The sequence below is a fragment of the Epargyreus clarus genome, unplaced genomic scaffold (assembly GCF_041222505.1).
Source record: "Epargyreus clarus isolate Ecla_fem2 unplaced genomic scaffold, WU_Ecla_fem_2.2 ptg000012l, whole genome shotgun sequence".
NCBI lineage: Eukaryota > Metazoa > Arthropoda > Insecta > Lepidoptera > Hesperiidae > Epargyreus > Epargyreus clarus.
Window position 1 is genome coordinate 6,752,819 of NW_027332220.1, and position 17,783 is coordinate 6,770,601.

Here is a 17,783-nt window from a genome sequence, read left to right on the forward strand (position 1 = left end):
TACACCTATATACATTTGACTAGCATGGTGGTTGTGGCATAGCCTAAACCTAACCTGTGCGCAGCATCAGTGAGTAAATTGACAAGTAATAATTATAACAATATTTTCTTGAATTTATTTTAGAAGAAATGTTGACAACCACTGGATAACTCTAATATTAATTCTGTCATCCCATATTTCAATACAAGATTATGCATATTATGCATATTTACTTTATGCCTGAGACTTAAATATTTTGATATACTAGTGATTATTGTTAGTGTGAAACAGTTCTTATGTTTATATGGTAAAGGGTAGATGCTAGCTTATTTACATATGAGATGCCCATCACAATTCTCAAGAGTGGTGACCTATCTTTGATTGGATTCAATTAGAATCCCTGTCCTATATATGATTGGTTGAACTTGTCCATAGGTGGCAGTAATCAAGAATGCATGCTTCCATGCTAACTGAATTTATAAAATAAGTATGAAAGCCAAAATGTATTGTTTACAGAACTATAAGACTAGAGAATGGCCTAACGGCTCTATTAATATCAGACCCGAGTCGGATCACATTGCCAGAAGAGGAATCCTCAAGTGAAGAGGAGACAAGTGGCTCTGAAGAGGGCACTGACCCCGAGAGTGAAGGTGGACAGTCTGTGAAGTCGGCTGCTAGTGACCAACATGGGATTAAGAGGCGCAGCGAATTTGATGAGGAGAAACTTGTAAGTCTGATTATATTATTTTATTTCATGTTTCATTACAGTTCTATGAGAGACATTTATATGAGGCACTCCAATTTCAGATTGATTATAGATGTCCATAGGCAGCAGTTGTTACTTACCATCAAGCTATTTTTATTGAGTTATGTGCAGAAGCCACCTTTCCAGTATTCTTAGAAGAGTTCTTGGTTGAACCCCAACTTACAGAAACATCGAAATTCAGTTCGAAAACTGAACTTCTTTTACCCATCTTTATTTAGTGCTAACATACTACATATTTGTATCTATACTGTGTTTCACATTGTAAGTTTTTGTATTTGTTGTGTCTCTCTATTAGACTCTTGAAATATGAGGCAACTGTGCACAATCTATGTCATTACTGTTGTGTGGTCATCGGCCATGAAACAACCTTCACCTAAGACCTTCAATCACTATATTGTTATAATAACAATAACAGTTGCATGTCTCTATTAAACTTTGCCATTTTTCTACCTGTGCCATTGTTAAATGATTATAATATCATACATATATAAGATTACGTAACATTTAAATACTAGTAATCTTATATTTATGTCCATTTGTTTCTGTAATCGGTGATTGGACAAAAGCCACATTACATTTATGACATTAGATTTATGTGGTCAAATTTCTTGAAGGCAGTAAATATTTGATTACGAAAATACTTTTCGTTTGGCGTTTTTCGTAAACGGATATTATTATGTAACCAGGATAATTATATAGGCAGGTTATACAGAAGTACTATGACAATATGTGGAAAAAAATATGTATTTTATTAAAATAGTCTTTTCCTTTAATATATCATAATTATATCATTATTTTCCCAAACTTCATCCTTGTAAGTGGCACTATCAAAATTATATAGTGTCAAAATTAACTTGTTCGATTCCTGGCTAGGGAAACAAAAATTAAAAAAAAAGAAAGATTTAGCTTTTATCAAAATCGGTCTCGTAACTACTTTCAACATTTTTTTCTAATCATTATAGTTTCGGAATTGGCCCTGAAGGACCATTTGAAAAATTCACCCTGTATATACGAATACACATATTTAACGAGCTTCCTAATTGAGTCTGCAGCCAAAATCAATATCGGAAAATGTTTGCATTGTAACAATGGCTGCAAGTTATATAAGTTAGCTATTTCAGGCATAGAAATATAGCTTGGAATAGTAATCCATTTCACCCGTTACTATTCTAGAGACTATATTTACATTATTTGTTTCATATGTAGGTACAATTTTTAAATCAAACATTAGATCATATAACATAAGTTGTTATGTAAATTAGAAAATCGAGTAAGCTATTACTCATTAACACATACATGTGATGCGCCAGAGTAAATATAAGTTATAGTACTTTTATTTTCTATGGCACTTACACCTAATAATTATACTCAACTACGCGTGTCTACTTTTAATAGATCAAACTGTTTCCTATTTTGTTATACTACTGTTATACTGTGACGTTATACTACTTTTGGCGCGTTTGGAAAATAGATGTATTTTTAGTATTCAGACAAAGCTGCCCGCGTAGATGTAACACATAATTTTAGTGTTGGACACATAGATTAGTAAAGATTACTCATTCCTAACAATAAAATGTACCCAGTTTTGACAATGTGAAATAGTTGCGTAAAAAAGTTTTGCCACGTCTCCGTGCTAAAATGTCCCTAAAATATTTGAAATACTATTCATTTATTATGTAAATTACGTAGTATTAGTTATTTATTCGTAAATTTTCTCAAAAAATGTTTTTATTTGTCAAGAATTCAAAAAAAGAACTTACTAATAGGCCATTTGTGGCTTCATTCAATTTCAAGGCAGCGAAGTATCTCTACTAATCTAAGTTTCTGATTTGGCCCTGAAGGCTCGTTTTAAAAATTCACCCTGTATATGTACTCTATTTTTTTTAAACGCTTCTGTGGTTAAAACATCATTTTATAATCGGTTTATGAAGGGAATTGGGATGACTGGTGTGTCGAAAAAAAAAACATTTTTAGGTATTTTGACAATTTTTAACACGCTTTTAATTTTATTTTGAGGCGATTCATTATGATTGATTGATTTATTTTCTATTTTTTAATTCCATTAGCAATAAAAGCGTGTTTTTTTAGTTTTTTTTAAACTATTATTTATATCACCTAAAATCATAGGAAATACTACAAAACTAGACGAAATATTCTTGGGTGGCATTAATTATTGAGGATTAATACGTTCAGGGTTACGAGGGGTACGAGGGGGAAACTCATTTAAATGTTACCCAGAATATCTCCCTGTATGTCTCGATCGACCCTGTCCTTTGTGACATCGAATATAGGTCAACTATTATATGACACGATTGAATCACAGTACAAGTGGCATTGAACTCAACTACATAATAAATCCCCAGATCCCTTTATACAAGTTTTGTTATTTCTCGATATATTTTGGAAGGTTTATGATGTTTATACAATAATGATTAACTAAGTTTTGAGTTTGTGGCACTATATCAGTCTTGCTTAGTAAGAAAAAATCGAATATAACTAATTATAGAACATTAGTAGAACCCCCTGTGGTGCGACTCTCGGGACAATACGGCCATTCCTATTTCTGCCTAATAATAGCAGTGTTGCTGATTTCTGGTTGGAAGAGAGTAGTAATAAAGGGGGACAATATTTTTCCGAGGCACTACAATTCCTTAGGGATAGCGATGCATCTGTGCCCAAACCTCAGGTAGGAATCTGATCTTACCAGGGTGGATTATAGATGACTGCATGCAAGTTTGCTAATTATAAAATTAATATTTATTTTAATTAACATTTCAAGTTTTTTTTTTTTATAATATAAATTATAAAAAAAAACTTGAAATGTTAATTCCTACTAAGTATTATTCTTTACTTAACTCAATCCTTGAAACTATAGATACAGCTTGTTCAATCCGCTGCATTTTGGAAGGTCAATGTCTCTTACCATCTATGATATTCATCTATAATAATTATTCATTACTAAGTCAAACAGTTGATGCCCGAAACGGACATAATACAATAAATTAAGTAAGTCTGTAATTTTTCGTAAGATTTGTTTTTCAAAATGTAAAATCGATATTTTCAACATCCATCATCGGTCATGATATTACAACACACTTGTAATTCGTAAATACGAAATGTTATGCTCGTTGCAAACGTTAAACAGAATGATGTTTTTAGATCGCTAAAGAAATAGACCGAGGTGATTGTTTAATAGCTATTGTGAGTGACGAAATATGAAGTTTTTGCCGCTAACCTAAACAAGAATTGTAGTGGACTATCAAATTGTAAACGGCAATTTTATTTACTATACGAAAATAATCCTTACTAATATTATAAATCCGAAAGTAACTCTGTCTGTCTGTCTGTCTGGTTGTCTCTTCTTCACGCCTAAACCACTGAACCGATTTTAATGAAATTTTGTACAAAGTCTAAAACGCGAGAAAGGACATAGGATAGTTTTTATCCCGGAAATCCCACGGGAACTAGGGAAAATTGATTAATCGGAGAATCGATCTTTTGGACCAAAAAGTCGATTATTTTAATCGATATTATTAAGGATTAAATCGTAAACTATGCATTTGATCAAGTGATGATCTTAGCAAAGTTGTTGTCCATGAGCCCACGAAGGTTTCAAAGTTGGTACGACCAATTTTCGCCAGATGGCGCCACTGTCATTCCAATGAAGATACGAATTTTCAGTTATATGTATGTTAGTATGTCATATTATTTTCTTTTAAACGCGGGCGAAGCCGCTGTCAAAAACTAGTAATAATATATTACATTTTTATCGAAAAGTAAAGAGTTTAGTGTCTGTGAAAAGACTGAAAGATAAATAATGAAAAATATTTTGAAAATCATAGCAGTTGAAAACTTCTTATTTGTATTTATTGAAAAAATTAAAACTGACCAATATTGTTTGAACAGGAAGATCCCCATCCACTATTTCTAGAATAAATCAGTTCTTGCGTTTAGGACGTTTTGGTGGAAGTGTGTGAATGTGGACTGACTTAATATCAAGAAACAGTCGTAGTCCTCAGGAATGGCATCTGTGATCGACTTCAGGTGGAAGCCTGTTCTATATGGAGATTCTTACAGTGTCCATAGGCGGTGGTGACTGTAATGTACTTGTCCCTGTAGTTCCAAGACCAGAATAGGACTACGGTATCCTCTGCCTGTCGTAAGAGGCGACTAAAAGGGGGCTTCCGGGGTTGCGGACGGCAAGGAGAGGCCAGCGACCCCGGGAAGGACGGCGGTATGTGTGGTCGCATACCGTCGTGCACATCAGTCGGTGTGGTGACCGTCAAGCTCACCTGGGCGGAGCCCGACAGGGCACAGCGCTAAGAGGACTCCGGTTACGTTCCGTTGGAGATCCCGGAGTCCTCTACGCAGCGCCAAGGACGGCCACCGGGGGGGTTTTCGTGCGGTAAGAGTCCCACATAACCCTGTGTCGCTCCCTCGGCACCGGGTACCTTTTGAAGGTTTCCCCCTCGTTAACAAAAAAAAATAAAAGGCGGTGGTGACTACTTACTATCAGGCGAGCTGCATGCTCATTTGCTACTTCAATCATACAATAAAGAATCTGAAATCTAAAACGTGTAGTCTAAGAGAACTTCTAAAAATAAAAAGTAATTACGTACGTAGTGTGTAGTAATAAAGTACGGCAATTTACGCTAATGCTAAAAATCCTGTGCGGAAATAATGATGCCAAGCGTATCATTATTACTCTATTAACATGAATGCAATCACGCAATGGCCAAGCATGTGTATAATTTAGATACAGATCAATTCATAAAACACTTGACAAATTAACGTAAAGCGACTGCGCTCTATCGTTCTGTTAGGGTTCCGTACTCAAGGGGTAAAAACGGAAACCTATTACTAAGACTCCGCTGTCTGTCCGTCGGTTACAGGGTTTTACCTCGTGAACCGTATTGAGTTCCACATCCGCCTCTCAGTTCTGACACCAATTTCAGATTGGTGGTGGTTAGGCATTATTAATTGTGTACGATACTGTAGCTTTCTAATTAAAAACGACTCGTAACAATCACTTCAGTTTCCCTTTATAAAATTGCGAGCTTGCAATCCTTATTACAACCCCATTAGGAATTTATTTTCCCGAAACAGAGTAAATCAATCTCTCTCGGTGTCCCTATTTGTAATCAGAAAGTCATATACTTTCTAATTTTCAAATTGTTTTATTCAAAATCAGCTGGTTTTCAAACAAACTCAAGGATTCATTAAATGTCAAAAAATGTGTCTTTACTCTTCAATGACCACGTTTTGGAATGCACCATAAGCGTCATAGGCATCCAAAAGTCGTGTTTTAGCTTAAGTAGCTCTATGATGACAAATTTATTAGTCAGGATAATTTCCTATATAGGCATAGGAGTAGCAGACGAGCATGCAGTGCGATGGTAAGTGACATCTGTAATCAACCCCAGAAAGTATTAGATATTCCAACCTGAGGTCGGCCATAGATGCGCTGTTACCCTGAAGGACTAAGCTGGAACGCCTCGGAAAAGTATGTCTCCCTTACCACACCCCTCGAACCATAACACAGCAGCGATTAACGCTGCTAACGTATAGAAGTATAGATAATGAACATATAATTAATTCCGCATGCCTTCGACAGGTGTTTCGCATCAGACGAAACTTGCTTAGATTTATGAAGAACACGTATGACAGGATATCTAGAAAGCGGTGCAAGATATTATTCGTTAAAGAACTTTCACTTGACACGGTATGAATACAACCAGTTTTTCATGTTTCGAACTCGAAAGATTCGCAAAATAATTTTGTTGAAGACCAAATTGTATGTATTTAGTATGTAGCTGTGTAGTTATTTTGAATCAGTTTATTCGGGTCATTGTCAATGTTATTATACTCTCTTTTACCTTGATCATAACGAAACTAGTATCTGTCAACTAGTTTCGTCGTTTATTTTAAATATAATGAATGTTTTTTTATACAATGGCATAATGAACAGTAAATCTATCTCATGCTCTACCTTTTGCGAAATACCATATGAAGCGATAGTACATAAAACAATAACACAATACTAATACAATAATACATAAAATAGTACTGGGCATTAAGTCTGCCTATTGTACATTTGTACCACAATAGTCGATAAAGAGTTAATAAATAAATTAACGCCATTGTTTCACTATTTCATTGATTTCACTATTGTTTTATTAAAATTTTGTATATCTAGGTTGATAATTTTTTTATCCAGGAGTTATAAAATATGTTCCGAGTTCATAGTAGTCTATGTACCCTCTCTCTCTTTACAAAATAAAAATTACAAATATTTATTTGATCTCTTTAAAATATTGTTAGTTAATAATTTGTTACTATTTGACCGCGTTAGATATAGCGGAGTCCTATACAAATAAGGCAAATGATCTGGAATGATCTCAAAAAAATCTATAAAACAGTGCATGGGCATTGGGCCTATAAAAGGGGGAAGGACATTTTTCAGACCCTCCACTTAGTATAAACGGAAAAAGGAAAAAAAACATCAGGAGAACATTTTTTTGTCTGTAAAGTGTAGAGATTTATTCTGGTCCCCCACTTAACCATAGGATGATGTCGACAAGGAAAAATCTAATCAAATAGGACAACCTTATTTTTCTCCGCCGCCGATTAGGTACGCTAATCCTTCGAACCCTCTTAACAAAGCTGTAGCTACGCTCATCAAAACGTGTGTTACATTTTGATCTTTTGATGATACCTGAGGACTATACTATGGAAGATTATGACCACTTGTCGAAGGCATAGTAACGGTTAACCTCAATTGATATATCCGCGATTCCGCGCCGAACTTATTTACAATGCGGTTCATTGAATATAGAAGCATCTAGATCAATTTATTTTCACACAACTCTTATTTTTTAATTACTATAAAAATAAATAGATCACGTTAGCTGCCTTTGTATAGTCGTAGGTACGCGTTTAACAATAAATACCTATTATTATGTCTCGTATTGTAATCATTGTCGCGATTGATATTTATCTGTTTTGTGGGATCATTTCGCCATGTTTGTTTGCATATTTTACTGATCTTTACATACGATTTTTTTTATTTTATCCACCAAGTCTATCTTTGCTTAAAAATCCATTTGACATTCACTATTTCACGTAATATAGATATAGGTACGCCCGCATGTGCGTCGTATCTAGGGTTGCCACCCGTACTTTATAATAAAGTATTGTACGTTATTTCAGGTAATTGTACTCTATACTTTATGAGAACAATAAAGTACACGAAAATACTTTATTTCGCATGATTTGATTTAAAAGTTTAGTCGTAATATTTTTTTCTTTAAACGAAATTTATCGATTGGTGCTGAATAGATGTCGTCACTCGCCAGCGCGACATCCCATAACTTAAATATATTTACAGAGAAATACACATTATGTACCTTATTTTGATCCTATGTACTTTTTTTTTCTTACCTAAATCAATATACTTTATCTGTAGAAAACAAAGGTGGCATCCCTAGTCGTATCTCCATGTGTGCCACTTCATATGCTATCGTTTTATGCACGTTGCAACGAGTAATGCATGTGTAAGGAAACAGTAAAAGTTTAGCGTATATTATTAAATGTTCTTATATATTGACATTGAAAAGTAATTGTATAAAATATCTATAAGTACCAATTTTCTGATTTTCACTCTTTACCACGCTTTTTTATTAGCTTGACCTGTATTTGTGTATGAATGTAACGGAATCATTGTACTCAATTTTTAACCACTTTGAACAGTCCAATTAATTTAAAACTTTGAACACTTATCAGAAACCAATGACAATACACAATTTTAATAATTTTATCCCATTCTCCTCATCGGGTTCGTCAGGATTAACGGTTTCTGTGTGTGATTTTACTGTGGTTTTTAGTTGTTTAACTATAATTATGTTTTATTTTGTTACAGGCTGCGTGCGCACTGTCCGTCAATGTGGGAAGCTACAGCGATCCCCCCGACATCCAGGGGTTGGCGCACTTCGTCGAGCACATGGTGTTCATGGGTAGCGAGAAGTACCCCAAGGAGAATGAGTTTGACGCGTTCATTAAGGTAATTCTTTTTTTATATTTTTTATAATATAGGAGTACCAGGCGAGCATGCAGTCCACCTAGTAGTAAGTGGCTACTCTCATCCATGGACATCTGTAATCAAACCTGATAGGATTAGATATTCCTACCTGAGGTCGGCCACAGATGCGCCGCTACCTCTGAGGACTAAGGTAGAAGGCCTCGTACAAGTATTCTTACCATAACCTTCAAACCAGAACATAATTGATTAGGATTTCCTGACAACCAAGGAAATAACCGTTTATTAAAACGGCGGAAACTATCAACTGAATCAGTATACCCCTTAAAAAATACCTGAGCAAAGAGAGACACCTCGAAGCTCCCAACCATTTCAGCAGCGGCCTAAGAGCCACGGTACTGGATAACTTTCTTACCTTGTTAATAGATCTATAAGGCAAAGTAAAATCGGCTGAAGTCAAACGTGCGTGCTATCATGCTCCAGTGCGTTTTACAGTCCTCAAATCTTGTCTAAGTCTATTGCTGTATGTAGTCAAATAGTAATCGGTTATAGATGATAATTTTATCGACGGACCGCGTGATGTAGCGGTTATCATACCGATCTGACTCGCAAAATTCCGCATTCCTTTCCCGGTCAAGCAAATAGCATAAATTTAGATTTTAGTTCTAAGTTTGGGTGTTTGGGTATCTATGGGACCTATGACATAGTGAATTATACATTTGTTTTTATAATATAAATTATGATAAGTTTTACACATTATGATAAGTAGTCACAGATGCTTTGTTACCCTACGAAACTAAATTAGAAATAAATCTAATTCATGCCACGCACCTCGAAACTAGTATGCATGACTGACAATGTCAACAATACAGCGGTAGGTAGGTATGACAGTGGTTCAAAGTCGAAACACGAAGGGTTCTTTAAATGTAACTATTGTTTGTTTAGAAAAAAGGCGGATCAGACAACGCATCGACTGACTGCGAGGTGACAACGTTCTACTTCGAGATCCAGGAGCGGTACCTTCCGCACGCGATGGACATGTTCAGCCAGTTCTTCGTCAGCCCGCTCATGCTCAAGGAGGCGATGCAACGGGAGCGGGAGTCTATTGAATCCGGTGAGCATAGACCATGTGGAATATATGTATATTTAGATTAACACTTAGGGTACAATTTGATGTTATTTCAAACAGTCGCAAGGAGGTGCTAAGAAAGTACTCGTACTATAGTTTTACCGGTCGCGTTTCTTAGTTCACAACTCTATATAATTAGATAATTTTAGATAATTATTATATAAACATAAAGCCGACTGCTTAAAAGTATAACCTAGATGTAACTCCCACAATTTAGACGAATCCAACGACACCTCAAATGTTAAATTCCGTCAAGCTTTTTTAACATCGAAAAACATTACCTGCCCTAGTTGGGAAAAAAACTAGCTTACCTGCCGTAGGTAAGTTAAAATCCTATTGTTAAAATAATATTGGTGGATTTGATACACATTCATTGTTAGCAACCTCGCACATCTCTAGTGGAAAGGTGTCTAAGAGCTCTATTAACTTTGTGTTATGGAAATAGCAACTTTCAACTCTACCCGCGTGACGGAGCGGTCGCCATACTGGTCTGAAGGGCAATGGGTTCTGGGTTCAATCCCCGGCCAGACAGAAATCTTAACGCATTCGGATATCTCTTCTGGGTCTAGATGTTTGTGTATGTCCATAGCACCCATGACACAGGGAATCGTAGTTTTGTGAGTGTAGATATGGTATTATTTCTAAACTTAGCATAATTTCAGAGTTCGCCATAGCAGCGCCGTCGGATTCGAACCGCAAGGACCAGTTGCTCTGCAGCCTGTTCCCGGAGGGCCACCCCGCGCGGACCTTCACCTGGGGGAACATCCGCAGCCTCAAGGACGATATACAGGACGACGAGAAGCTTTATAAGGCTGCGCATGAGTTCAGGAAGCGCCACTACAGCGCGAATAGGATGACGCTCGCTGTTCAGGTTTGTTATATAAAATAATGAATTATATCAATGAATAAAAAAGTATTTATATATTAATTAGTGAAGCAAAAACTTTGTACCCCTTTTTACGAAAATTACGCGGACGGACGAGTATGAACTTTGCCACAGTTACAATTTATATAGAGAAGAAGTGCAGAATACTAATATTTTTAAAAATAATTGTTAGAAAGTACAGAAAATCAATAAAAAACACATTACACTTACTACCACGCATTTGACACAAACATACATATATACTCTTTTGTCAATGGCAGTGCTTGCAGATGCACTGTGATTACAGTAGATCAACGGGAAAAGAATTTCCCTCTTTCCTATAAAAGTTGCTTAGAAACCGAGCATGTAGTGTATCTAATCATAGTAACTAGGCCCCTAAAAGTAATTTTCATATAATTACTAGCTGACCCGGCAAACGTTGTGTTGCCATATAAATAAAAAAATGTTAAGAGTGAACAACCCTTATAACTTAGGGGTATGAAAAATAGATAGTAGCCGGTTCTCAGATCTACTGAATATGCATGTAAAATTTGGAGAAACTCGGTAAAACCGTTTCGGAGGAGTACGGTTACTAACTTTGTGACACGAGAATTTTATATATAAGATGCTCGCATTTCGACCACTGGGCGACCACCAGTTTTGTTTGTTGGGTGGCAAATTTAACTAAATCTCGAATACATCGTGTTTATATCCAGGCTCGCATGGAACTGTCAGCTCTAGAACAGCACGTGATAAACACGTTCGGTCAGATCCCTACGAACAAGCTGCCCCCGGACGACTTCAAGCGGTTCTCATTCAAGCCGGACAACGTCACGCCGGAGTTCACCAGCATATACTACGTGAAACCTGTCAGTGATACCACTGAGGTGAGTTTTGTGTTGAGGAAATAAGTTCATCCCCTATTTAGCCTAAGATAATGTCTTGTTATTTTACTTCTGATCCTATATGTATATTTTCCTGTTAAAAAACGAGATCCGCATCCGCGGTTGTGGGCGTTCAAAAGTCCGCATCGTCATATGCAGATATGAAAAAATCTGTATAAGCAACATCCAGAGTTCAGAAATATTTATTGATTATCCAAGTTCTATAATAAATAGGCATCTATTTAAACTGCGTTTATTGCAGTTAGCATAAAAGTAAAATGAGGTAAATTTATATATAATTTATATAATACCGTGTAAGAAGACGAGCCGATTTACACAATAATACAGCCATTTTAACAAAAAAAATTAACCCATCATCAGATATACAATGGAGAATTATTTAGGTATACACTACCAGCTTTACACTGAAATCCCATACAGCTAATCAACGGGTATTACATTTAAAATGATAGAACATTGAAATGGAATTATGTAATTAATTTAGTCATGTAACTATTATCTGCTATGTATTATGCAGTTCATAATACATAGCAGGTAAGTCTATGTCATTATGTACTAATAAAGCGCAGTATATTTTAAATAATCCAAAGCATTTTTTCAGCTGAATCTAAACTGGTGCATGCGATCTCTAATATCGGAATATGAATCTAAACCACATCAATACATATCGTATCTACTGGGCCACGAAGGAAAGGGTAGTCTTCTATCGTATCTTAAGAAAAAGTAAGTATATAGCATATATTACTGGGGTTTTATTACATATGAAAGTGCTTGAGTATGGATGGAAGGATTATTATTGTTACAATTTTATGTAAAAACTACTGATCAGATTTAAATAAAAATCAGATTATGAATAGTTTATGATGAAGCATAAGTCATATGATAGGAAGTAGTCTTAGTTGCTGTCTAGGTAGGTAGCGACCTTGTCCCTGTAGTTCCGGGACCAGAATAGGGCTACGGTATCCCCTGCCTGTCGTAAGAGGCGACTAAAAGGGGGCTTCCGTGGTTGCGGACGGCAAGAGTGGGAGCTCGAACCGCCCGGCCAGCAATCCCGGGATGGACGGTGGTATGTGTGGTCGCATACCGTCGTGAACACCAGATGGTGTGATGAGTTTCAAGCTCATCTGGCCGGAGCCCGACGGGGCAACGCGCCAAGTGGACTCCGGTTGCGTTCCGTTGGAGATCCCGGAGTCTTCTACGCAGCGCCGAGGACGGCCACCGGGGGGGTTTTAGTGCGGTAAAAATCCCACATAACCCCGTGCCGCTCCCACGGCATAGGGTACCTTTTGAAGGTTTCCCCCTCGTCAAAAAAAAAAAAAAGATAGGTAGCGTCCTATCTGAGGTTGGCGATACATGCGTTGCTATCTCAGAAAAGTATGTTGTAAAGACTCATACATTTCTCTGATCACGTGTTAGTAGTAAAAAGCTTGGCTACATTTCTAAATTGAAATGAAATTTTTCAGAGTCTGGGCGCTAGGTATATACACGGGTAACTCGGAAAGTGGTATAGACTATACGTCGATGTACAGTCTCTTCTCCACCCAGGTTATCCTCACTAAGGACGGCTTAGATCATATTGATGAGGTAAATATAATATATTTGATAATATTATTATCAATGTCTTGATCAAATGCCATTTTATTAACGATAATGTTTTTTAACCATTTATTATGTCCTATCGCTGGGGAAAGATATTGTCTCGAATTCATGAGAAAAACTTCCAAAAATTATATGTTTAAAACTTCTATTATGTTTCAATTAAATAATCCTTTTCAGCTAAACCAAAGACATAATTTTATATAATATGATTTTTATTTGCTTTTTAGGTTTTAGAAGCAATATTCTCTTACTTAAATATGTTAAGGAAAATTGGACCTTCTGAAAGGATATATCAGGAGATTAAGGTACGTTAATTCTGTGATATTAATTAAAATAATTAAATTATGACTAATTTTTATACATATGATTATTAAATAGAAAACTAGAAAAGTCCTTCAAGTTTAATTTTGATTCAAAATCATGTAACACATACAAAAAATATGTGTTACATTACATAATAAATTATTATTAAATAGTAAGATTAACATGGCATAATGGTGTCTTAGACGATAGAAGAGACTAGTTTCCGGTACGATGAAGAGTCTCAACCAGCGGAGTACGTGGAGACTCTAGCGGACAATATGCACTACTTCCCGCCAGAGCACTACATCACCGGCGACAAATTGTACTACAAGTATGATCCTGAGGTAATGTTACGAAAACATTATTTATTTCATAGTCTTTTTTGTACAATTATGTATTTTTTTTTTATAATATAAGAGTAGCAGACGAGCATGCAGTCCACCTGATGGTAAGTGGCTACTGCCGCCCATGGACATCTGTAATAAACCCCAGATAGGATTAGATATTCCTACCTGAGGTCGGCCACAGATGTGCCGCTACCCCTGAGGACTAAGCTGGAACGCCTCGGAAAAGTCTTTCTCCCTTACCACACCCTTCAAACCGGAACACAGCAGCACCTAACACTGCAGTTATTAGGTAGAAATGTATATTATTTTTTTATTAATATTACTTTTAATTGTTCGTTTTGTTAACATTTGTGTTAATGATTTTGATATTTAATCCCTTAATAACATTATAAAGTGATTTTAAAGGGAAATGTTGGGAAAAATGTATGGGTGATAATGATTATGGACAATTTTGCAACATGTTTTTTAATAATTTAGGTATGCTTAAGAAAAGCTACATATAAATAATTTGATTCAAAGAGGTGGTATGACTTATGTCAATACTTATTGTAATTCAAAATGGCAGCATTCTATTTACCTCTTGCTCTTCTCAATAATGAGAGAACGAGACACATATACAAAATACTTTTAGATCACATTTTTTATTGAAACAAGTTATATATGTATATTTTATCTTGCCAGGGCATCACAGAGTTATTGAATTGTATGCGTGCGGACACCGTGAACATAATGATACTGTCGAACAAGTACTCCCAGCCGATAGAGTACGACGCTAAGGAGAAGTGGTTCTTCACAGACTACAAGAGAGAAGGTCAGTTTGAATACGTGAGAATTTATTTTTAAAATATAGATATACATAATTTATTACATAAAAAGAAAAAGAAACATCTGCTTAACATAAACCTGTACCACTTCCACAATTTAGACAAATGCAGCGTTTAGAGCGTGGTAAAGAAGGAGCTATACATACATAAGCGAAAATCGTAGATATGTAGTAGGATAGAAAAAAAAACAGTTGAGAGACCTACAAAAGCAGGAATGAATTTCCTTAAAATGAAATGTTTTTTTTTATTTAAATGAAGTTTATTTATTGCAAGAAAAGAGTACACAAAGAAAGTTACAGTAAGATAAACTCGTACAGAAAACCATTAATATGGTATACAATCATGAATAATTGTAAAATTTTGAAATAACAAAAAAAAATATTAAGTCATATTTAATTTTTACATATTATGATTGTTTTTCTGATCCTTGAGGACTTAGCAGGAATGCCTCGAAATAGTATGCCTTCCATACATACCACATGCTTCAAACCAGAACACAGCAGCGATTAACACGGCTGTAATAAGTCATAATTAGGTGTGGCTGGATCCTCGCAAGACTCGAACCATAGCGGGTTCTACCACTTTCAAATAAGAGCCATAATCGCCATAGTATACTAAATAATGTTTCATTACAGCAATCCCTCCAAAATGGCTACAACGATGGCTAACAGTGGAACCATACCAGCAGTTTCACTTGCCGGACAAGAACATCTACATCACAACCAACTTCGACCTGGTACCCCCCGCTCAGCCATACATCGACGAAGCGGACAGACTTGGCGTCGACCTCGCCACCAACTCGGGCAAGGATATACATAGGAAGGTGACTGCTGGAGGTGCCGGCAAACAGTTCCTGAAGGAGGGGGATCTGATGGCTACGATCAACGATTTTAGGTGAGATTTTGGTGGAGACTGAGGATGGAACGACAGCGAAGGTACTGCTACGATACCATGAGTTTTTTTTTTGAGAACCCTAGTACAGAGGATGGAACGACCACGAAGGTACTGCCGCGATAGTGCCGCTTTCATTAGCGTAAAGCGTGTTTTGTGTTTTGGTAGAAGCGCGTCGATTCCGGCTAACTTATGAAGCAACTGTTATCAATAATCATATAATCAATAATAAAATAATAAAATTATTAATGACTGACAAATTTCGATTTTCGGTAGGCTAAACATGGAATATACTGTTATTGTTATATATTTGTTATATATTTGTTAATAACAGACATTAATTCTCAGAGGTGGCAACCCTGTGATCGGCTTTAGGTAGAACGTCTATTATATGTGGATTTGATTACAGATTCTTGTGGGGCTGTATATTTGCTACTTCGATTTAAAAAAGAACATGTACAGTGTAGACAAGTCTGAGCGCTATGGTACTTATTATACCACGTTACTACCACTAGATAAATACAATTCTGTTGCAGACTAGACCAGCCGAACTTACTGCGTAAGAACCGCCACATGGAGCTGTGGTACAAGCCGGACTTCAAGTTCCGCTTCCCCACCGCGCTGCTGTATTTCTACTTCATCACGCCGCTCAGCCTCAAGTCGCCTAGAGAGTGAGTTATCCACATCTGTTCTATAACTTTTTCAAATCAAATCAGGTTTTTTTTATTCAAAATAGGTTCTTTACTGAGCACTTTTTGAATGTCAATACATGTACCGCCAACTTTACAAGTTGTTTCGTTATGGAGAAGAAGTTGATTTATAACATTATTTATAAGAGCTAGTCTCTATCCCCTTTTCAACGTAGCTCTCAGTGTATCTTGACCCGCGTGGCGGCGCGGTCAACATACCGCTCTGACGCGCAGAGGGGGTCCTGGGTTCAATTCCCGGCCAAACAGATATTTTAATGAAAAAATTAGATTAATGTTCTGGGTCTGGATGTTCGTGTACTCGTCTTTGTTTGTGTCTATGACACCCACGACACAGAAAATCCTAGTGTGAGGTTGTGAGTATAGAAAGCGTATATTTATATCGCTCTTTCCTTGTCCCTTCGTCTCTTTCAGTATTTCCCTTTAGCTCTATCCTTCGTATATCTATCTCGCTCTTGCTTTATGTATCTATTACACCTATCTCTTTTGAGTGAAGTTTCATATGATTTAAAGAAACTCCTTAATCGTTTTTTTCATATACTTTCTTCTGTAGCCACAAGTACTAATCACAGCTGTTTCTCCACAGAGCTTGCCTAATAGATCTTTGGACGGATGTGCTGCAACAAGGTCTTAAGGTATGTATATTTGGCGTCATCTAACTCCTATCTTTAATTTAAAATACTAATAAATTTGTATTTATAAACAAAAAATCGCCGTACGATGTATTGTATATTTTAGGCCAAATACAAAAAAAAAATGGTTTTAGTCCAACTGAAAAAGAATGTTCATTTAAACTGTTTTTTTTTTTAATTTTAAATACGTTAATCTCTAATAAAGTTGAAAGTATTAAATGAATTAAGTATTCATATATCATTAGTATTAATCTGTCATCAGTTTTTTATTATATGTTGAGCAATATAATATTTAACTAACCTAACCTAACCAATATCACATCTAAATTAATTTATTTGACATTTTATTATGTAACGGGTACTCACGATATGCGTTTTTTATTGCCGATATTTCGACCCAGTTGCATGGATCGTGGTCACGGCGAAACTGAGGTGGAGGGGAGAAACCGTTGACAAGTACTAGTGGTAGATTAATCTATCTACCCTACGTCTAGTTCGTTTTTCTTTTTCTAGGTTTCATATCACGACACACAACACTGACAATATCCTTACGCTCCGTACTTTGCACTATTTGTGACTTGCATAAACTAACCACTGGATTCCACGTTTGGGCTAACTTAAAACCATCTTCTCTATTGAAGTTCCTAGGATGTTTCTTGATCTCTATTGCTTCTCTTACTAAACGAGGAAAGTAATGACGCTCAGTGGAGATCACCTGAGGTTTGTGTAATTCAATCCAGTGGTTACAACCTGAACTGAGGATGTGTTCGGCTACCGCAGATTTCTTAGGGTCACCACGAT

At 36.2% G+C, this 17,783-nt stretch overlaps 1 protein-coding gene across 1 annotated transcript in view; it reads left to right on the top strand.

The window, feature by feature from the left end:
* Positions 1-17,783, top strand: part of LOC140746232 (nardilysin) — a 39,354-nt gene that overhangs the window by 942 nt on the left and 20,629 nt on the right. The window contains exons 2-14 of the mRNA XM_073078291.1: positions 496-706; positions 8,664-8,804; positions 9,726-9,894; positions 10,572-10,780; positions 11,491-11,661; positions 12,281-12,402; positions 13,143-13,263; positions 13,506-13,583; positions 13,785-13,925; positions 14,610-14,739; positions 15,388-15,646; positions 16,180-16,314; positions 16,937-16,985. Coding sequence (XP_072934392.1) covers positions 496-706; positions 8,664-8,804; positions 9,726-9,894; positions 10,572-10,780; positions 11,491-11,661; positions 12,281-12,402; positions 13,143-13,263; positions 13,506-13,583; positions 13,785-13,925; positions 14,610-14,739; positions 15,388-15,646; positions 16,180-16,314; positions 16,937-16,985 — 1,936 coding nt within the window. The remainder of the gene's footprint in view (positions 1-495; positions 707-8,663; positions 8,805-9,725; positions 9,895-10,571; positions 10,781-11,490; positions 11,662-12,280; positions 12,403-13,142; positions 13,264-13,505; positions 13,584-13,784; positions 13,926-14,609; positions 14,740-15,387; positions 15,647-16,179; positions 16,315-16,936; positions 16,986-17,783) is intronic.